This window comes from Lepisosteus oculatus, chromosome 8, assembly GCF_040954835.1.
Source record: "Lepisosteus oculatus isolate fLepOcu1 chromosome 8, fLepOcu1.hap2, whole genome shotgun sequence".
In the NCBI taxonomy this organism is placed as follows: Eukaryota; Metazoa; Chordata; class Actinopteri; order Semionotiformes; family Lepisosteidae; genus Lepisosteus; species Lepisosteus oculatus.
Genome location: NC_090703.1, coordinates 34809611 through 34829643, shown reverse-complemented (window position 1 = coordinate 34829643; position 20033 = coordinate 34809611). Strand labels below are relative to the sequence as shown.

Here is a 20033-nt window from a genome sequence, read left to right as displayed (position 1 = left end):
TAGGCCTGATATAACGTGAAGTAGCCAATCGCAATATTAATCGCAAATGTTAGTTGGTGAGTCTTGACCATAAAACTGATTTGTTGATCTTCATTGACTGCAGGGATGAAAAATGAGCCAAGTTGCCATCTGTATGCTGTTTTGCCCACAAAAAAAGCTTACATTTGAATGACTTGACACTGTTATACATCTGTGTAATCACCTGCTTTGTACCCTGGAGCTTCAAGCTTAGTGCATTCAGGTGCTCTGTGATATCTGTCAGAAAAGCCAAATGAGATATAAAAGTTGGATCAGCAAGACGAGGAACATCTTTGTTTTTCATTGACATGAACAATGCTATCTCCTCTCTTAGAGCAAAAAACCTCTTAAGCACATTTCCCTGACTCAGCCATCTAACTTTGGTACAGCAACTCTCCATATTTGCTATCTGTGCTGGATAGAAAAGAACTAAACTGCCTGTGATTGAGACTCCTTGAATATATAAAATTAACCGTCTTAACAACAACGTCTATAACTTCTTTCATTTTTAGACTTTTACCACACAGCACTTCCTGGTGCAAAATACAATGTATAGCAGTGAATGTGCCTGACACACCAAGATTGTTTAGTTTTGCTTTCAGTAATCCCACAATACCAACATTTTCAGAAGACATTGCAGGTGCACCGTTACCACTGACACAAGGTTATCCTGAGTTTTTGATGCATACTTTCAGTTCTTGAAACATACAGTATAATGCCTTTCAGAGATAGTACATCTAACAATTCTTCGGACACATTCAGATTTCTGTCAACCCCTTGAATGAATACCGCACAGTAAGCAGTATATGTTACACCTGTACTCTCGTTAAGTACAATTGAAAATTCTCCTTGTGTACATTATTGCCTGATTCAGTAATCCTGCTGGCAACTGTATTTGCAGCCAAATTTATGCCTTCAAACACTTACTTTCTATTGGGGCAAAAAATTTTGCTTGCTGTTATAAAGCAATCTTTTATGAATTGGCCTTCTGTGAACAGTCAGGATGATTTTGCTACCATTTCACTGATGACGAAGCTTGCTCTTATGGAATCTTCGCTTGATTTGTTAATATTTGTGAAAAAGTTTTGTTGTTCTGCAAGAGCTGCTTTGAGTTGCTGAAATTTTTCATCTTGTATTTTGCCAGTTAACGCTTAATATTGTTCTCGATGCATTGTGTCGTAATGTCTGCGCACATTATACTCCTTTAGCACCAAAATAGGTTACAGACAAATGAGACACTGGATTTTATCCTACATCTCCGTGAAAAAAAAAATATTTTTCCACTTATCTTGGAAAATTCGTTTTTCTTCTGCAATCATACTTTTTCTCAATGATGATGGTGACATTATTGATAGTTAATAAAAGAAAAAATATCCCGCCTACCGTTAAACAGTAAAATATTTTAGTATCCCAACTAACTAGCATGTACTAACTAGAACTGTTGTTTACGTAACAAATGGTGACGTCACCGGAAATAAAAATAACAGAGGCATAGAAAAATACATAAAAAAGTAATATTTCCATTGGCGATAATTGAAACAGAAAATGAATCTATAGAACAAAAAATGTATCAATTGACCAAAACGACCAAATTTTTTGTTAGTCCAAGTGAGTCGTTGCGGGCCGCGTGTTTGAGACCCCTGCATTACATATATTAATTTATTTATTCAATTCAATTCAATTCAACTTTATTGTCATTAAACATACACAGGTGCATAGTATAATGAAAAGTGTTTCTCATTAGTCACTCAGGTGCAGTATATAAATAAGACAGAAGATAAGACAATAGACAGTTACACAATAGCAATAACAGTAACGTAATAACATAACATAAATAACATGTTATCAAGTAATCGCTAGATATGTTTTTAATATTTATCAAGGGAGGGATAACATTCATGTCATTTACCAAACTGCTTTATACCATATAGTGTGGTGGGAAGCTGGAGTCTACCCGGCAAGCAACGAGTACAAGGAAGGATACACCCTGGATGGGGAGCCAGTCCATCGCAGGGCAAGTGCAAGCACATGGGGACAATGTGGAGATCACGGTAAGGGCCGAAGGGGGAAATGTGGCCTGGACACTGGGATTACTCCCTGCTGTTATCCAGAAATGACCTGGGATCTTTAATGACCACTGAGAGTCACTGAGAATCTGTTAAATTCAGCAAATAAATAGTAACTGTGCATTAGAATTTGCAGCAATATGTCAAGTTTAAGTTTGTGTTAACTTCTTCTCACTTAGAAAATCATCAAAACATGTAATTTGGCCAGGGATGCCCAAACCTGTGCATAATAATAATAATAATAATAATAATAATAATAATAATAATTGCTTACACTTACTGTATATAGTGCTTTGCTGGACACTCCACACAAAGAGCTTTATAGGCAATGCGATGGCAGCCTTTGTGTGCCAGAACGCTTACCACACATCAGCTATCAGTGGGGAGGAGAGCAGAGTAATGAAGCCAATTCATAGATTGGGATTATTAGGAAGCCATGATTGGCAAAGGCCAGTGGGAAATTTTAAACCCCTACTCTTTTCAAGAAAAGCCCTGGGATTTTTAATGACCACAGAGAGTCAGGACCTTGGTTTTACGTCTCCAAATGACGGCACCTGTTTATCCCCATTAGGAGCCACATAGACAGCAGGGTGAGCGCCCCCTGCTGGCCCCGCTAACACCTCTTCCAGCAGCAACCTTAGTTTTTCCCAGGAGGTCTTCCATCCAGGTACTGACCAGGCTCACACCTGCTTAGCTTCAGTGGGTTGCCAGTTGTGAGTTGCAGAGCGATATGGCTGCTGGCATACAATTGTATCTATTCATACTGTACAGTACTTACATCTACCATTGTTAACATTTGTGTTAAAAAATTAAAATGATCTTATTTGATTCACTCATTGTATATTAGGTATTTAAGTTTTTCTGATTTGTTCCTTTTATTGCAGGCTCAAATAAACCCATGTGCTTCACATTGAAATGCAGTTAGTTTGCAATGACCAACTGACAGCATCATCCAATGAGTAAGACCATGCAATCATGCACAATGAATGGTTGTATATGGTCTGTTTTAGCACTTTCGGTGATTTATTTTCATATAATATACTGTAGCAAAACCAGCTGCATTTGATGTAAGATGGGCAGCCATGGCTGATACAAGCTCCAGCTGGTTTTAGACAAACTGGCTTCCAGCAGAAACCAGTTAAAGCTGGTGCAGGATGGGATGATACAACTACTCTGGGACACCCGGACACACTCAGTTGGGCTCAACCTTCCATGACCAGTGTTCCCTGCACTGAAAGATACCTGTTCCCTGTCTCTTCCCAGATTTACTGGTGCACCTTACCCCCTGACACCCAGTTTCCAACTATAAACACTAATATACTATGCTATAAAGGCTACATAGAATTCAAACTAATCCAGGAATATAATACACTACAGAAACTGATGTTAAATTCTCTGTGGATCCATCTTTCTTTACTAAATCTTCCCATACCAAATTCTTGCAAGTCTTTGTTGTCTCTTTCTAACTTTTGAAGCTTTAAGCACTTGAGACTGCCAGGTGGCTGCTGATGTTAAAGACTGTGTCTCTAAACTCACTACAATTCAGGATACCACTAACGCCTCCTCTCTTCTCCAGAGCCTTTCACTAAGCCTCTGCTTCCTCCATCACATACCCTTTCCCCTCACAGACGGGAGCCTTTCTCCGAGAGCCTGTTGGTCTCTGAACCCTAGGTGTTACACCCAAACACATAGCACAGATGTTCAACAGGAATGTCTGGTGAGTTGGACATCCATAAAATAACTGTCACATTCTTATTTCACAAGAAAGCTGTTGTTATACAAGCAGTATGAGGACATGTATTGTCCTTCTGGGATGTTGTTATGTCAATAATGGCATACTTTCATTAGAGAAAGTGAGAACCAAGAACATAATTCTTGTATTTTTTTGCAGTATGTTTACCATCAATCACTACAAATAGTGTTCTGAACCACCTCATAACCACCTCAAACCAGGTTTCTCACTCCTGTTCAAGATGGACTCTGGTGTCTGCTTTTTTCATTCTAACTGGGACCTTAATAAGTGATGCCAGCTGGTGCTGATCTGCTGGCTCATTTAGACTTTTTTCTGAACGTTAGCCTTGGTATACAAAGACTCTAGTTAAAGTACATAATTTCCAGCAACTTCAACATACAGGACATTATACAGTTTCTCCTCAGCTTCCTAATTATTTTTGACTAAAAAGCTTTTTATATACTGATGGAAAAAAGAAATGCAACATTTTCTGGAATGAGAATACTATAGTTATAGCTTATGTACTTTCATAAAGAATTGTCAATTTGTTTTAAGCCCTCTGACCAGCAATACAGCTTGTGGAGTGAGGTATTGCAGCTTGCCAATCACACAAAAGCTTGTTAGGTGCACTTTTACTCAATGAGGTCCAGGTGGAACAATTCCTGATCAGGTCACTTTTAAAAAGGACTTAATTCAAAGGCATAGAGTTTAGTCAGATTTTTGTGCCTCGAATGTCACCAGAAGCAAGGTAGAAGGCCATTGGCATGCTGCGGGCATGTCATGTGCCAGCATTGCCAAACACTATGGAGTAAATCACTCCACTGTGTCCCAACTGCAGAGAAGGTTTCAGCAGACCAGCAGGACAGATGACTGTCCAAGATCCGGTCGCCAGACCACACCAGAGCAGGATCGACACATCAGACTGGTCCATCTGAGAGATCGTTTCACATCTGCCACCCCTACTGCTGCTGAAACTGCCGGCAGATACAATGCCCGCATCAGTGACAGGACAGTAAAGATCCATGCTGCTGGCCTTACAGCAAGGCGACCTGTCAGAAGCCCTCTGCTCACACCTCCTAGGCGTTGCACCCAACTGGCTTGGGCCAGACAGAGGCTGCGATGGACTCATCAGCAGTGGCATCGGGTCCTCTTCACAGATGGTTACTCTTCTGCCTGTTCCTGGCAGATGGGAGGGCTAGAGTGTGGAGGAGGGGGTGTTGTGTTTCTTTTTTCCATCAGTGTATATGGCCAGTTAATGATGAACAGCCAAAGGTGAGACTAACAATATATCAGATACCCCCACAGTGAGTGAGTGTTTTTCTTGCTTGTTTACATCCCGTCATACTTCTTCCAATTCAGGGCTCTGCAAGCAACAGGAGCAAGGCAGCGTACGCCCTGGACAGATCACCAGTCCATTGCAGAGCAGGCACACAGAAAGAACATGCACACACTCACAGCCAGGGCTAATTGGAATAAACATATAAACCAGGTCCAGGGCCCCAGCATTGTGAGGCAGCAATGCTAACTATGTTTAAGCCCAACTGAACATATTTCTGCTAACAATGCTAACAATGTAATGCTAACAATGTAACTTTGAAATTAATAATTAAAGCGTTCATCACCTTTACAAATCTTAAACACAGTATAACAGAATTTAATTATTTAATTAGCCTGTGATTAATAACTCTGCTGTAGCAAAACCCAGAAGACACAGTGATCTACCAACACCAAGAGGGAGAACCACCGAACCAGATATTGCTGCTGAGACCATCAGACCTGGACCTCTGTATCAATCTTTGCAAGGTGTTGTGACTTGTGGTCCTGGAGATACAAGTGGGTCATTAATGAACTCTCTTTGCATGTAACATCGTAAAATCCTGTCATGTTACGGATTGCTGACTCTGAACTCTGAGGGAGCGAATAAATGCACAAGAGAGTCCAGCTTCCAACACACTGATTATTTAATTAATCAAATATTTGATCAATGTATAAAATTCAAAAGCTTTTTCTAAAAACATACATAAATAAGTATTTATGCAATTCTTTACCTCAGTAAAGAAAGTAACATTTGATGCTTTAACTATATAATTAATCATTGCGATTCAAGTTCAGGCAGGACAGCTAATCATGCCTCACAACACTGGGGCCCTAGGTTCAATTCTGGACCTGGGGTGCTATCTGCATAGAGTTTGTATGTTCTCCTTATGTTGTATGGGTTTCCTTCCACAGCACATAAACATACTGTAAAAGGTTAATTAGCTTCTGGGAAGAGAACTTCGGTTGCCACATTTAGAACCCTGGAGCTGGGGTTCTGGGTTCAGTTCCTGGGGTACTATCCATGTGCAGTTTGAATGTTCTCCCTGTATTGTACTAGAGTTTCTCCAGGTGTTCTGGCTTCCTCCTGCAGTCCAAAGACATACTAGTAGGTTAAGTAGCTCCTGGGAAAATTGGCTCTGGGGTGAGTGTGTGCATGTCTGTCTCTGTGTGCACTGCGATGGACTGGTGTCCCATCCAGGCTGTATCAAGTCTTGCCCATTGCTTGCTGTGATGGATTCCGTCTGCCCACAACCCTATATCAGATAAAGCTGAAACAATGCATGGATGGATCATCATGTCCACTTCCTGTTCAGGTAATTTTAGCATTAAAGGCTGAGGCTAGATCCTAAGTAAGGGACTGGTGTCTTATAATTGCTGAAATACTGACTTCCTATTTGTGGTATCCATCAGGCTGAACGTAGTCTCTCATTATGAGAAGTATAAAAAAGTGCTGTGTGCTGCTCAGTGTTCCCTGATTAGAGAGCTGCATAGTTAGCTTTTATAACTTTGGACCTGATTTTTTTCAAATGTGAAGAGATTGTAACCTCCCTTTATTCAAATATGCATAACCCAAATGTATTACAACATAGTCCACACTGATTGAAATATAATACTGAGTGAAATGGACTGGCAGGAGGGAAACTGAACTGAACAGGACTGGAAGGTGAACAGAGTGAGACCAAACAGAACCAAGACAAAACTGGCACACGGACCTCACCACTACAATTTATTACAATTATATTAATTGTCAGCATAGGAAACTATAACAGAGAGAAAGCCTGCTCCTTATACGGGCATAAAAGCCAGGCAAGTTTTACTGATCCCACAGTATATGAGCAAAATAACAACTGCAGCTAGATACTAGAGAGTGCTTTTGTCAGGGCAGACAACCATACATTTCTCCGGTCTGTCTTGTTTCCTTCCCCCAGATCAAAGCCTTTAAATGTAGTGTGGGCAGATAACATCTAACAAAAATTGAAGAACACATTGTTTACTCAAACATAACTAAACTATTTCCCCTACACACTCTTTCACACTCTTTCCTAAAATTAATCTAAACCTTGAATTCCCACACCTGCAGGAGTCAGAACATCTTCCAATCCTGCTGGGGGATGAAACTAAAATAAAGACGCAGCCTTGTTTGTGATCTTCTGTCACAGCCTTGGGGAACAGACTTGAGTCTGACTCAATGTTTTATGTGAATTATGGAAATTTCAAATAATGTTTGTACTGTGTCAATGTTATGTTAATTGTACCTGCTATGAGCACGCTATAATTCACCTGTCATGCCATTAAACCTCTACACAAGAATAAATGGCTCAGTTTTTCATTGTATGCTTTGTGTTGCAGCTGATAGTGGGTCCTAGATTGACAGGTCTTTGGTATAGAAGCCTTCTGTATCATGGGGGAACAGAGGACAATCGTAGCAGTTTGCAATTGAAAGGCAACCTTATGATTTGACTTATGTAAATATAAGGAGTGAACATCACTGGTGGATGGAAATCCTGAGGACAATGCAACTCTTGATGAGGGCTGGAGTTCTCCTTGTTCTTTTTCTAATAAATTTAGAATCACCTTTTATTTTTTATTCTAACATGAGTTGGAATAGTTGACTACAGAAGACTTATCTTGGTATAAATGTTTATTCATGGTTGCTGTTAGAACATTTTTCCTCTCCTTCTCCATGTGAAGTCCAGTGTTTGTGGTGTTCTAGCAATGCTACACAGTGCAAGAATCACATCATTTCATAGAAAAAAATATTTTTTTCCTTAGATTGTATTTTTAAGGAACAACCTGTACAATAACTTTTTAATGAAGTAAACATAAAATGTCAGCAACGCATAATGATAGTCAAAATTTTACTTATTAATCACAAACAGTGGTATTTCAGACAACACAAGCAAACTACTTGTTACTTGTTTTCAAATGCAATGTTTATTTGCAATGTCCTTCAATAACTAAGCAGTGCATATAGAAACTTTTTTTTAACAATTTCATTATAACTAGTAATTCAGATGAATAAATAGCTATTTGTAGATGACGTTTTGGCATTTATAAATCATAATATAAGAAAAAAATATTACAAAGGGACTTATAGAATAATTATAGATTACAAAGGGACTTATAGAATAATTTATCATTGAATCTACCTACAAAACGATTATATACACTTTGATTGATGTCTGCAACTTTGGAATGACTATAATTGCAATAGTTACAGAATAGGCATTTTAATTTTTTTGGTGCTTGTGAAAAGCAAGAAAACAGTAGGCACAAAGTACAGTAAGTTACAAGTGTAACACTCAGACACTGTAAATGCTACTCTTATGTGACCTGTACAACCCCTGCACTAAGAAGTATACTACTTAACTGTATGGTGGCTATATGGCCATGGAGTATTACTACATGAGGATCACCAAGGTGAACACATTCACTTTACATTTGAAAATAAATTCCAAGTCTGCAAGGCCAGTGACGTGGTGCACATTACAAACCAAACATGTTAAAATGTGTTTTTTTTTATATTTAACAATATTTTGTACGAGATAAACTGAATATGATATTTAATATTACTGAACTTTGTAACACCATTTTTTAGATCTTAGTTATTGGGGTTTTCACATTTTTTTCCTTAATCAAGTAATTAAAAAGGCATCCTGTAATATTTTATTTTATAAAATCTTAAAATCATTGTTAGAAATTGCCACTAAGCGGGTGTTCACTTTTTCCATCTAAGCCTGTGTCTGTGCTCTCTCCATACGTGCACCTGCTGCCTGTATATGAACCCAGCATGTGCTTTTTCACGAAGGACATACTGGGTGCATTTATATTTTGATGTAGTACAGCAGTACTTTAAGGCTAATAATCACTCAACATAAGTTTAGAAAAAAATATAAAAATTATGCTTAAAAATTCAAATTTGTACACAGCAATATAACATAAAACACCTGACACTGAAGTGCCTCTGAAAAATAATCAAAGCACTATTCCCAATATGGAGTGAAAGCCATGGAATGACTGTCTGCGCCCCTTGCTTGGATGTCCGATTCCCTGAAGCAAGATGTGCAGGATGTGGAGAAGTGGAGCTCTGGGGCACCAGAGTCCCCCTGGCGCTGTCACGCAGTCTCTTCATCGCAGCGGCCATCAGCCACCAGCAGAGAGTGTTTGTCGGGCTCGTGCATGGCCATGCTGTTGAGGGAGCGCTTGTCTGACCTCAGGGAGCTGATGGAGGCTCGGCTGTAGTTCACGATGCGATCAAAGAGGCTGAGCTTGGGAGAATTGTGCCGCCACTCATCGATGCCAATGTGGACGCTGATGTCAGAGGGGCTGTGTTGCATTCTGCCTCGAAGCCGTGACTCCAGCTTCTCGGCTGTTGGCTTGGTGTAACTTGATAAAGCAAGACATAAAAAACTTTTTTTAATCAGCTGTGCTTACAAGTGCAATTAAAACCGTACTAAAAATACCCAGCCTTCAGTTTAGAATTTAATTGTTTTGACATTTTTTAAAGTTTTGATTACCCTAATATTGTTATTGTTTATGCTACCATCCTGTCCACTCTATAATACGTAAAAATAGTGATAATAGTTTACACAGTGAATAACTTAAATGGCATGCATTACCTCAGAGATTATTTTCATGTATTGTGGTATACTGAAGCACAAGATTTCTTAATTCTTCAAATATGCTTGTGTGATTTGCACAGAAAGTCCTTTTGTAATATACAAAGACTTAGGTATTGCTTGGACACACTAAAGTGAATGTTTAAATTAAGTGCCCTTCTTCTGCTAACAAAATCATGGATACATATTAAATAAATGAACAGCGAGTTTCTCTAGGTGTTTTCAATAATGTGAATAAAATTCAAGTGCTTATAATACTTTACAGGCCCTCATCTCACACAATTACTATTAATTCCACTACCTGGATATTTCCCAAGCTTACCTCATTTAGCTGCTAATACTTTAATGGCCTCGGTAAAGACCAGACCAGTCGTCCATGATAGAACTGAAGCACTACTAGCAGGTAATACTCACCATCTGAGTAAGAGTGAAGACAGCACCACAGACACAGATGAAGCAGCCATAGCAGCTGAGCCCATCCAGGGTTGAAGAACTAGTCCAATGGGGAGGAACACACCTGTGGAGATACTCCATGATATTACTCCGAGATATTACATACACGCTTTGGAAGGTGGGCTAGGATACAGTAGATTTTTTAATTAAAAAAGTGGGCTTCTTAATGATCCTTGCATCCTTGCATGCCATGAACAAATTAACTGTAAACATTTTGTTGAGGTACTGATAATATTGATGATAAAGTGCTGTTTAAGCAGATATCCTTACTGTGTGTAAAATATGCCTGTCGGTGGATAAATGCCATTTCTTGCAGAACTGAGAATTGCGATAGAGAATAATATACTGTATAGTTTTGATTTTTGTGATGTGATGGTTTATTTATTGGAGTTACATGTAAATGATTCTATATATTGTTGTTACAAAGAAAATGTTCATGAAAAGAAAAATATTGATACAAATATATGAACTACTGCTCCCAGTAGCTGATCTTTAACTCTATTCTTGCAAGGGAAATCTATGTACAAAATAATGTAAATGACGACCAATATAAATGATCCCTGCAAGTATCCTGATATCATTTTATAATACTAATTAATAAAAAAATAAAAATAAAAGAACAGCAGCATCACTCAAAAGACATTCCACATACATGCATACATACCAGCAGCAATGGGAATTCCAACAAGATTATAAATTAAGGCAAAAACAAAATTGATCCGAATCCTTTTGACGGTTTTCTTAGATAAATCAATACTTCCAACCACATCCAGAAGATCATTCTGTGGATGTAAAAGGGTAAATAGTACTGAGAAGGCAGAAGGTTACTACCTTAATATTACATTTAAAAAAAAAAAAAGATGCATTTTCATTATCTGTGGAAAATAAAAAAGGGGAAAGAGACTGCAAATGGTTTTCTTGAATTTTAAATTTTGAATGTAAAACTCTCCCAATACAGTAGCATCTCAATATCTGTGACTTTAACATTCACTAATTTGCTTATTATTGATTCGTTCTGGACGATGGGGTCTGGTATGGAAGAGCATTGTTGTTGAGAATTGTTGTTTGGCATGATAATCACAGAGGCAGAGGAGAAAGTGCAGGCTGGATTCAGAGGAGAGATTCATGTTTATTTTAGCCCGTTAGTAAGTTTGGGATTACTATTTCTTCTTTTACTTGATCAATGTTATTACAATTAACTTAATTCAATGCATTAATACTTTAATTATCATGTTTGTTTACCATCCATGCCATATACTTTAGTACATTATGCAATGGTGTAGGGTAGAATTAGATTTTTTGCGAATCTGGCTATTTGCAACTATTCGCTGTATTGGAGCCTTACAAATGTCAAGACCTTACAGTATGCAGTTGTTTTAATTTAAAAATGCACTTAGTCCAAGATAAACTCTGTGTAGATCTCCACATGGCAGAAACATTCCACACAAAAGACAATGCACTCATAACAGGTTTTGATACAACAAACTGGGAATATATTTAGGACAAAGAAGAAACTAATGTGCTAATCAAGTCTCATAAACACTTAACAGTGAGGAGTATTACAGAGTATCGGTCCCCTTCGCCCTCACTTCCTTACCCTAATTAGTACAACGTCTGCTGCTTCAATGGCCACATCGGTGCCCGTGCCGATGGCAATGCCCACATCTGCCATGGCCAGAGCAGGGGAGTCATTCACTCCATCCCCAACCATGGCCACTCGCTTGCCCATCTTCTGCAGTTGTTCCACCTTCGCCACCTTGTGAGAGGGGAGCACCTCTGCAAACACCCTCCTGATGCCCACCTGTAACAAGATGAGACCACTTAAAATCTGCCATGCTTGGAACCATGCTCTGCCTTCAATTGCAACAAGGAAGACAATATTTCCTTCTGATTCTTTACAAGTTGAATTTAAAGTCATTATAATACATTTAAAAAAATCTAATTAAATCAAGCTTTTGGTTTAGTCTTTTGTGCACATTTGTGCACACAATGCTACTGTCATTTTGGTTTGTGACCTTTATTCTTGATTTCTAGTGATTTTTACCGCACAATGGCAGACGAGGTATTTGGGAATATGAACATAAATGAAACATTAGCGGCACCTATAAAATTAGTAAAACAAAAAATCAAAATAGTGAAATGACCTACCTGAGCTGCTATGGCCTTTGCAGTTTTACTGTTGTCCCCAGTCATCAAAACCACTTCCAGACCCATTGACATCAAAGAGCAGATGGCCAGCTCTGCTTCAGGCTTCACAGTGTCTGCGATGACTATCATTGCACAAAGCAAGCCTGCACAGGAAAACTAGTTAAACCCCTTGGCTAAAGGTTTTCTCTAACAGACGTCAAAGCATTGATTTGAAACACAGCCGGGACTTACCATCAACTGCCACGAGGACAGCAGTGCGCCCTTTACATTCGTGTTCAATCATGGTTTCATCAACCTCTCTTCTGACTTGGAGACCATTCCTCCTCATCCACTCTCTGTTTCCGATCAGGACTGTGTAGGGCTTGGACTGTCCCATGGCTACATTAAGGAGGATGATGTATAAATACCTGCCTTTTTGCTTGAACATGACATTCTCTGTTTCACTGTTTTTTGCATTATGACTTATGTCCTCAACAGACAAGATTCAATTTAGTGAAATTTAAAGTTCACTTTGAGATTCAATTAAGAGCTAATAAAATTTGGCTTGGGTCTCATACAAACTGTTAGAAAAATACAACTGTTTAATGTTTTCTCAGTGCAGTATCCACTTACATGAAGGCTCAGAGTCCAGATTGAGAGGGTGCTTGACAGTGCTGCTCCTGCCATCAATCTGCACCAGAGGTGCATTCTGGCAATTCTTCTCTTCCTCACCGCTATCCAAGCGGTTCAGCAGCTTCTCCGTATTACTGACCTGGCATCGGATTCCACAGCCAGGCACAGTTTGGAAGTCTGTGCAAGTTCCCAGAGACTCTGTCCCCAACTCCTTCATTCAGAGATAAAACAACATTAAAAAACTGTACACCAACTGAAAACATGTTCGTATTTGTAACAGCTAACAGTTTCTAATAATTCGTGGGTTATTATTTTGAAGTTAATCCTGTTTCCTTGCAAAGTCTTTTTTTTTTTGTGTTGTAATGACAAAACCATTTTAGTTTCAGATGAAGGCCAGGAAGGTCTTATAAGTTGGAGCCACTCAACCACAAGGCTGGGAATTATAAAACACAATTATATAAAACAAATACAGCCTTGACCAGCAGTTTTCAAGAAACTGTCACAAGCGTTAAATGGACTATTTTTTGTCTCCGAATCTGCTCTATTAATAATGTCAGGTAACTTAGCACTTGAAAATATTTTAAAATACTAAAGGCACAGAGTGATATCATTTGATACCTTTCTCTACTGTCTGCTGGAAGAAGCCTTGATTTATGTTACTTCCGTATTAACAGAATGCAAAATAAATGAGCAGGAAAAGCCAAGAAGGTTCTTGAGACAAATACAACTTTAGTCAGTGAAATTAAGCGTATGTATGCACCGCACCTGTTTGCAGTACTGAGTGATGGCTGCTCCCAGCGGATGCTCACTGTGGTTTTCAGCAGTCCCCACAATGGCCAGCAGCTTGGAACAGGGCATCCGGTTCCCCTCCACCAGAATCTTGGCTTGAACCACCTTCGGAGTGCCATATGTGAGAGTGCCAGTTTTATCGAACACCACGGTGTTGATCTGTGTTGAAGACAGACAATGAGGTTAATGGGTAATTTACCGACAGACTGGCAGCATTCGTAAGCAATAGCTGTATTTTTTTCAGATAAGAAGAGACACCTTCTTTTACGTTTTTTTTTCTCGCCACTAGTTTTAGAAACAAAAATTTCACTTCTGCATGTGTATCCTGTATCACAGACATCGATAACTTCTGTTATGTATAAGTGTGTTCATGCATGGCAGGTTGCTAACCCAAGTGAAGCAACATCAAGATCTCACTAGTAGTGCACTCTGACCCGACAGCTTCAGAGCTTAACCCTTACCCATGAAAAATGTGACGTTTGCATATGCTAACAAATCAGAAGTTTAACCAGGCTGGTCCTGATAACTACTGCTAGGAAAGCCATGTTGCTGCTACAACATGGTGAACATCCCTTTGGAGACGAATTTCTAAACTGATACCCCAGTATGGTGACAGGGGATACTGTGCTGTCGGAGATGCTCTCCTTTGGTTGAGACCTTAAACTGAAGTCTTGACTACATGGTCACTAAAGATCCCATAACAGCAGGATAACATTGACACCAAAGGAATTAAGTTTTTTTTACTTCTTTTCCATGACCTACTATATAGAATGGTTGTTGACACAGGATTCCTGCCATGTGTCATACAGAGCTATAATTAAGTGATAGATTAAATGGAGTTCATACTATATATGTGATGCACTTTGTGATCCTTCAGGATGAAAAGTACCATACAAATACAAACATCTCTAACTCAACTATTATTATTGTAACTCTTCGCTTCTCTCTCCATCCTGTTTTCCTTAGTGTTTATTATCCTTCTTGAGGCCATTAGAATTTTGGGTTCTGTCATTAGACTCTTGGCTAATTCTATCACAACAGATACTTTAACCTACACATCCTTCCCCATTGATTTAAGGATGACTTCATCGCTACATACCTTATGTGCCATTTCGAGGGGTCCCCCACCCTTGATGAGGATTCCATTCTGTGCCCCAACACCAGTGCCAACCATCACAGCAGTTGGCGTTGCTAAGCCCAGGGAGCAAGGGCAGGCGATGCATAGCACGGTGATGGAGGCCTGGAAGGCGAACCTGATCACCACCTCTGACTGTGAGATGCTCTTGTTGTATCCCTGGGCAAACAACAGTAACAGGTAAAGTTACTGAAAAAGTGAAGCCATCAAGTACTTTATCTAGGTTGGTCAAAAATCATCATCATCATCACAGCCACAAACAGCACAGCAGCCAAGACAAAACCCATACTGTGCAGACATACCGTGTTGCATACATTTAGCTAAAAAACATACTTTTACAGTGTTCAGAAAAAGATTGATTTATTCACAAACTATTCTATTTTCTATTAACTACTCTGTTACCACATGCATTGCCTGGAAAATGCATTCAGTCCCAATCTGTGAATTTTAAAATTATGCACACATAATTTTCAGGCTTTAAATAATATTTTATTCAAAATCTGAATTCAATCAAAGTGAAGTCTTCGGAGAATAAGAAAATCTACAGCAAAAGCCAATGTAAACAAAAGAGAGAAATGTTGCACATCTTCTCCTATCTCAACCACTGAACTCTGTAACTCTTTTAAAATGGCACTTGACCTCACTGTTGTATCTCTAACCAGTTTCTTCCATGGCCAATTGCAAGCTTGAATGGGTAGCATGGCCTAGGCAGTGTCTAGGTTTCTTCCACTTCCTAAAGGATCACCTTCGTCATGCACAAAGAGATCTTTGGAGTCTTTGAAATGTTTTTATACACAACTGTGCCTTTACACGACTTTATCTCAAAGTTCTTTTTAATTTGCACCCCCACACGTATGAAATGTTCAGTACTTTTTTTTCCCTCACATAGATCTTAATTTACGTAAAGGTGTGGTAAGAAAACTGTGAATCTTTCAAAGGATGCATGCATGTTCTGTCTAAAGATATAGCTAGTTAGTGCCAAATTTGTCTCATTTTTCCAGTTCATTAACTTCAATTTCTTTGCTACAGTGAGGGAGAACAGCAGCAACCATGCACATTTGAATGGTGGATCCAGAGCCAAAAAGTCACAAATTAAACAAAGGGATGGGGAGACAGGGCTTTTGTGGAAAAGAATACTAGATAATGGATTGAATACCGTGGGCCAGAACTGCTGAGTTGGTACATGACAGAATACAAGCATGTAGTTATCAACTGCCTTTTCTGCCTTTTTTTGTAATTCTGGAAGATTCTGATTTCCGGATAAGCCCATAAAATACTATTATTTTATAAAATAGTATTATAAATATTACTTCCCATGTAATGTAACTTGCACAGTATCTGTCTAAGTTGCATTTTCAGATTATTGGAAAGAGTAAATACAGTAAAAACCATAAGTATTGGGACATTGAATTAAAATCTGTCATTGTTGCTGTGTGCAAATTAAATTTATATTATGGATCAAACATTTAATATAAGGCAAAAACATAGAATTTAACTTTTGTTTCTGGGTATAATTTTGCATACATGTTTAACCATGTTAGAATAATGTAATTTGTTGTGTTTGATCTTTCCATTTCAGGTGAACATAAATGACAATTGGCTGACAGACCTTTCTAATTGCTCATGTGTTCCATGTAACACTACTTGTGGAAACGTAAAAGAGTTGTGAACGTACAGCCTTGGTTCTAGTCTTTTGAGTATATATTTAGGGCCTGCATCTCAAGTTAGAAGACCAACCAAAATGAAGACTGAGCTGACAGCAAAAGAAATCCACTTAACTTAGCAAAATTGGTAACGGAATGTCTTGAATGTCTTGAAAATGAAACTACTGGAAGAGTAAGTAATTGGCAAAAGTAAAAAGACCAGGTTATCCAAGGAAAATGACAGTAGTTGTTGACAGAAACATCATTAGAGCTGTGAACAAAACACCTAAAATAACATCCATAAGAAAGAGATTACAGACAATCACCAGAGTGCAGGTGTGAAAGTATCTCAATTCAATGTGCACTGAAGATGTCAATAGGAGAATTACAAAGGCTATACTGTAAACCTCTCATCAGCACTCAAAACAAAGGCCAGGCTATAATTTGCATGGAAGTGCAAATGAGCCACAACAGTTCTGGAACCAAGTTGTATTGACAGAGGAGATGAAGATAAACCTTTATTAAAGAGAAGGAAAGGCAATAAAGAGAAAGAGAGGAATAACTAATGATCCTCAGTATACCACCTCATCCATGAAGCGTGGTGGAGGTAGCAACATGGCTTGGGCATGAATTTTGAAGTGTACAGAAATGCTTGCCCATGTCAAAACCAATGCCTCCAAATGCATTTGGTGGCAATTCACCTAACAGGTAGACAATGACTCAACACATACACAACACTTAACAAAGAAGTTCATCAGGAAGAAGACACTTTAGAACTGAATTTGAGCAAGCATTTTAGCTGTTGAAGAAGAAATTGAAGTCATAAAATACACTAAGCAACAACAAAGTGGCTCAGTTAAGGCTGGTCAAAACATCTGAAAAGAACATGCCAAATGTCAGTTGATGTCATGTGATGACTTGAAGCAATCATTGCTACAGTAGGTGTAAGGTTTGTATGACCACACACAAACTTTAGACTAGGTTATTTTACTTTAAGTTAATTTGTCCCAGTAGTTATGCTGACCTGAAACACAAAAAAGGTGGGATTGAACAAAAAACATTAATGTTCTAACACGATTAAACATGGAAAGTATTCACCCTTTTTCAGATTATCTGCTACTTATATCAGATTTTCATGTGGTTCCTAGTGTATATAAAGGGAGCCTGAGCGAACAAATAACATAAAAATTTGGTGCTTGTGACATTTATTTCTTTAACAAAGTCAACCAACATCCAACGTCCCTGTTTGAAAGAGGTAAAGCAGTGTTAGATTCAATATCTTTTTTTTTCATGGTGAAAACAGTGTGAAGTACAAGTGAGGCATACACACTGGGATGCTGGGAACATCACAACGCTGGAGCAGTATTCGGAGAGAGTATACTGCAAATATGTGAAATATAAATATAAACTTTCCAAAATTGAAGCCATTTCAGGAATCGGTTTACAGATCTGGCCGAATTAATTTTCTATCCAGCGATTTTTTTCAAAGCTAGTTATGTTTTTATGGACCACAAGGATGCTGTGTATAAGGATGTATGAGATAAAACAGGATGTTATCCCATTTTGTGGAACATTAATACAGTCTTGATGCCTATTACTATAATTCTAGCATTTGATAGCTTCTAAAGGCATTATAACATTGAACCTATTGTGAGGGATGGTACTATAGAAAAGGGTGTCCTAGAGTTCAAAGATCTTTTGGACCACACTAAGATGGGAGAATCGGAGATCTGTGATGTAAAACGCCCAGAAGACAATGCACTCCATACAAGGCACAGGTGTGCCGCCTTCCCCGGGCAATATAAGTTGAATCCTGAATGAGAGATGTGGTAAGTTTGAACTCATCGAGAAAGTTTGACCAATGGATATTTATTGGGTATAAAACTCAAGAGTCTTGTTTAGTTCATGACAGTAAATGTACATCTACTTGTGTACGAGAATGATAAAACCTACATGGTAGGCTATAACATGTCACAGTGAATGTATTTTAACATCTGAAGTTAACTCTAAATTTCTGTAATCCCTGAGCGAACAATCAACCTTCCGTAACAGCAGATTGTTTCAGAAAATATATTTTATTGCATTTGTTGTTTTGTCATGCATGTTAGGGTGTTTTATAAATAAATTGTATACTGTTTATTTAAAAACTGTGGGAGACAGTAAATTACTGTTTGACTGATTCCCAACAGTCATCAAAGTACACTCATTATTTAGTCTTCCAATTTTTAATTGTTACAGTAAATTAAAATCCTAACACCACTACACTGTGTAGACTAAAAGGTTGTCATATTATGACAGTTGTTACAGAGGCTGATAGAGCACTGTATAATTTATCTAAGATATATATTGATCTTAAAAATCTTTTTGTTTCTAGAAATACTATACTTTGGAAGTACTAAAGCTTTTAGTTTATATTAAGTTTAAATTTGCATCTTGCAAAATGTCTGCTTTTAGGAACATCTTTTTGAACACAATGAATTGAGCTAGTGCAGATTCAAATCACAAAGTTAAGGCTTTACATATACAGTGCCCTCCAGAATCATTGGCACCCCTGGTAAAGATGAGCAAAAAAGGCTATGAAGAAATGTCTTTGTTGTTTATCAGCTTGATCTTACACTGAAAATATGAGAGAAATCTAACCTTTCAGTAAGGTAAAATGATTTTTAAAAAATTCTTAAAAAATAAAACATTTTTCTCAAAAACACGTGTCACAATTATTGGCATCCCTGCATTTAGTACTTTGTGCACCCTCCTTTCGCCAAAATGACTGCACTGAGTCTTCTCTTATAATGCTGGATGAGGTGGGAGAACACATATAAAGGGATCTGAGAACATTCCTCCATACAAAATCTCTCCACATCATTCAGAGTCCTTGGTCCTCGCTTGTGGACTCTCCTCTTTAGCTCACCCCACAGGTTTTCAATGGGTCAGGGGACTGGGATGGCCACTGCAAAAGCTTGATTCTGTGGTCAGTGAACAATTTCTGTGTGGATTTGGAGGTATTCTTTAAATCATTGTCCTGTCGGAAGATCCAAGCACAACAGAGGCAGCCAGATTTTGATCTAAAATCTCCTGGTATTTGAGTGCATGATGCCATGTACCCTAAAAAGATTCCCAAGGCCTTTGGAACAAAAACAGCCCCACAACATCGCAGATCCACCACCATTTTTCACAGTGGGGACGAGGTTCTTTTCTGCATGACCCTGATTCATTTGATACCAAACCTACCTCTGGTGTTTGTTGCCAGAAAGCTCTATTTTTGTCTCATCTGACCATAGAACCCGGTTCCAATCAAAGTTCCAGTGATGTTTAGCGAACTGCAGGTGCTTACGTTTGTGGTTTGACGACAGTAGAGGCTTTCTTCTGGCAAACCTTCCAAATAGTTTGTTGGCATGGAGGTGGCGTCTAACTGTAGTTTTGGAGACTTGGTGACCCCAGGATTTGTTTGAAACTTCTTAATTATTGCTCTAATAATGGAGATGCGTATTTTCAGGTATTAAG

The 20033-nt window shown here is 38.5% G+C and overlaps 1 protein-coding gene across 1 annotated transcript in view; it reads right to left on the bottom strand.

The window, feature by feature from the left end:
* Window positions 1-7977: 7977 nt before the first annotated feature.
* atp7a (ATPase copper transporting alpha) overlaps window positions 7978-20033 on the bottom strand; it is a 44557-nt gene continuing 32501 nt past the window's right edge. Inside the window, exons 15-23 of the mRNA XM_006632628.3 lie at window positions 14854-15048; window positions 13731-13913; window positions 12966-13176; window positions 12585-12731; window positions 12354-12496; window positions 11803-12006; window positions 10870-10987; window positions 10167-10269; window positions 7978-9519 (exon numbers count right to left, since the gene is read on the bottom strand). Of these exons, the coding sequence (XP_006632691.2) occupies window positions 9249-9519; window positions 10167-10269; window positions 10870-10987; window positions 11803-12006; window positions 12354-12496; window positions 12585-12731; window positions 12966-13176; window positions 13731-13913; window positions 14854-15048 (1575 nt within the window). The 3' untranslated portion in view covers window positions 7978-9248. The remainder of the gene's footprint in view (window positions 9520-10166; window positions 10270-10869; window positions 10988-11802; window positions 12007-12353; window positions 12497-12584; window positions 12732-12965; window positions 13177-13730; window positions 13914-14853; window positions 15049-20033) is intronic.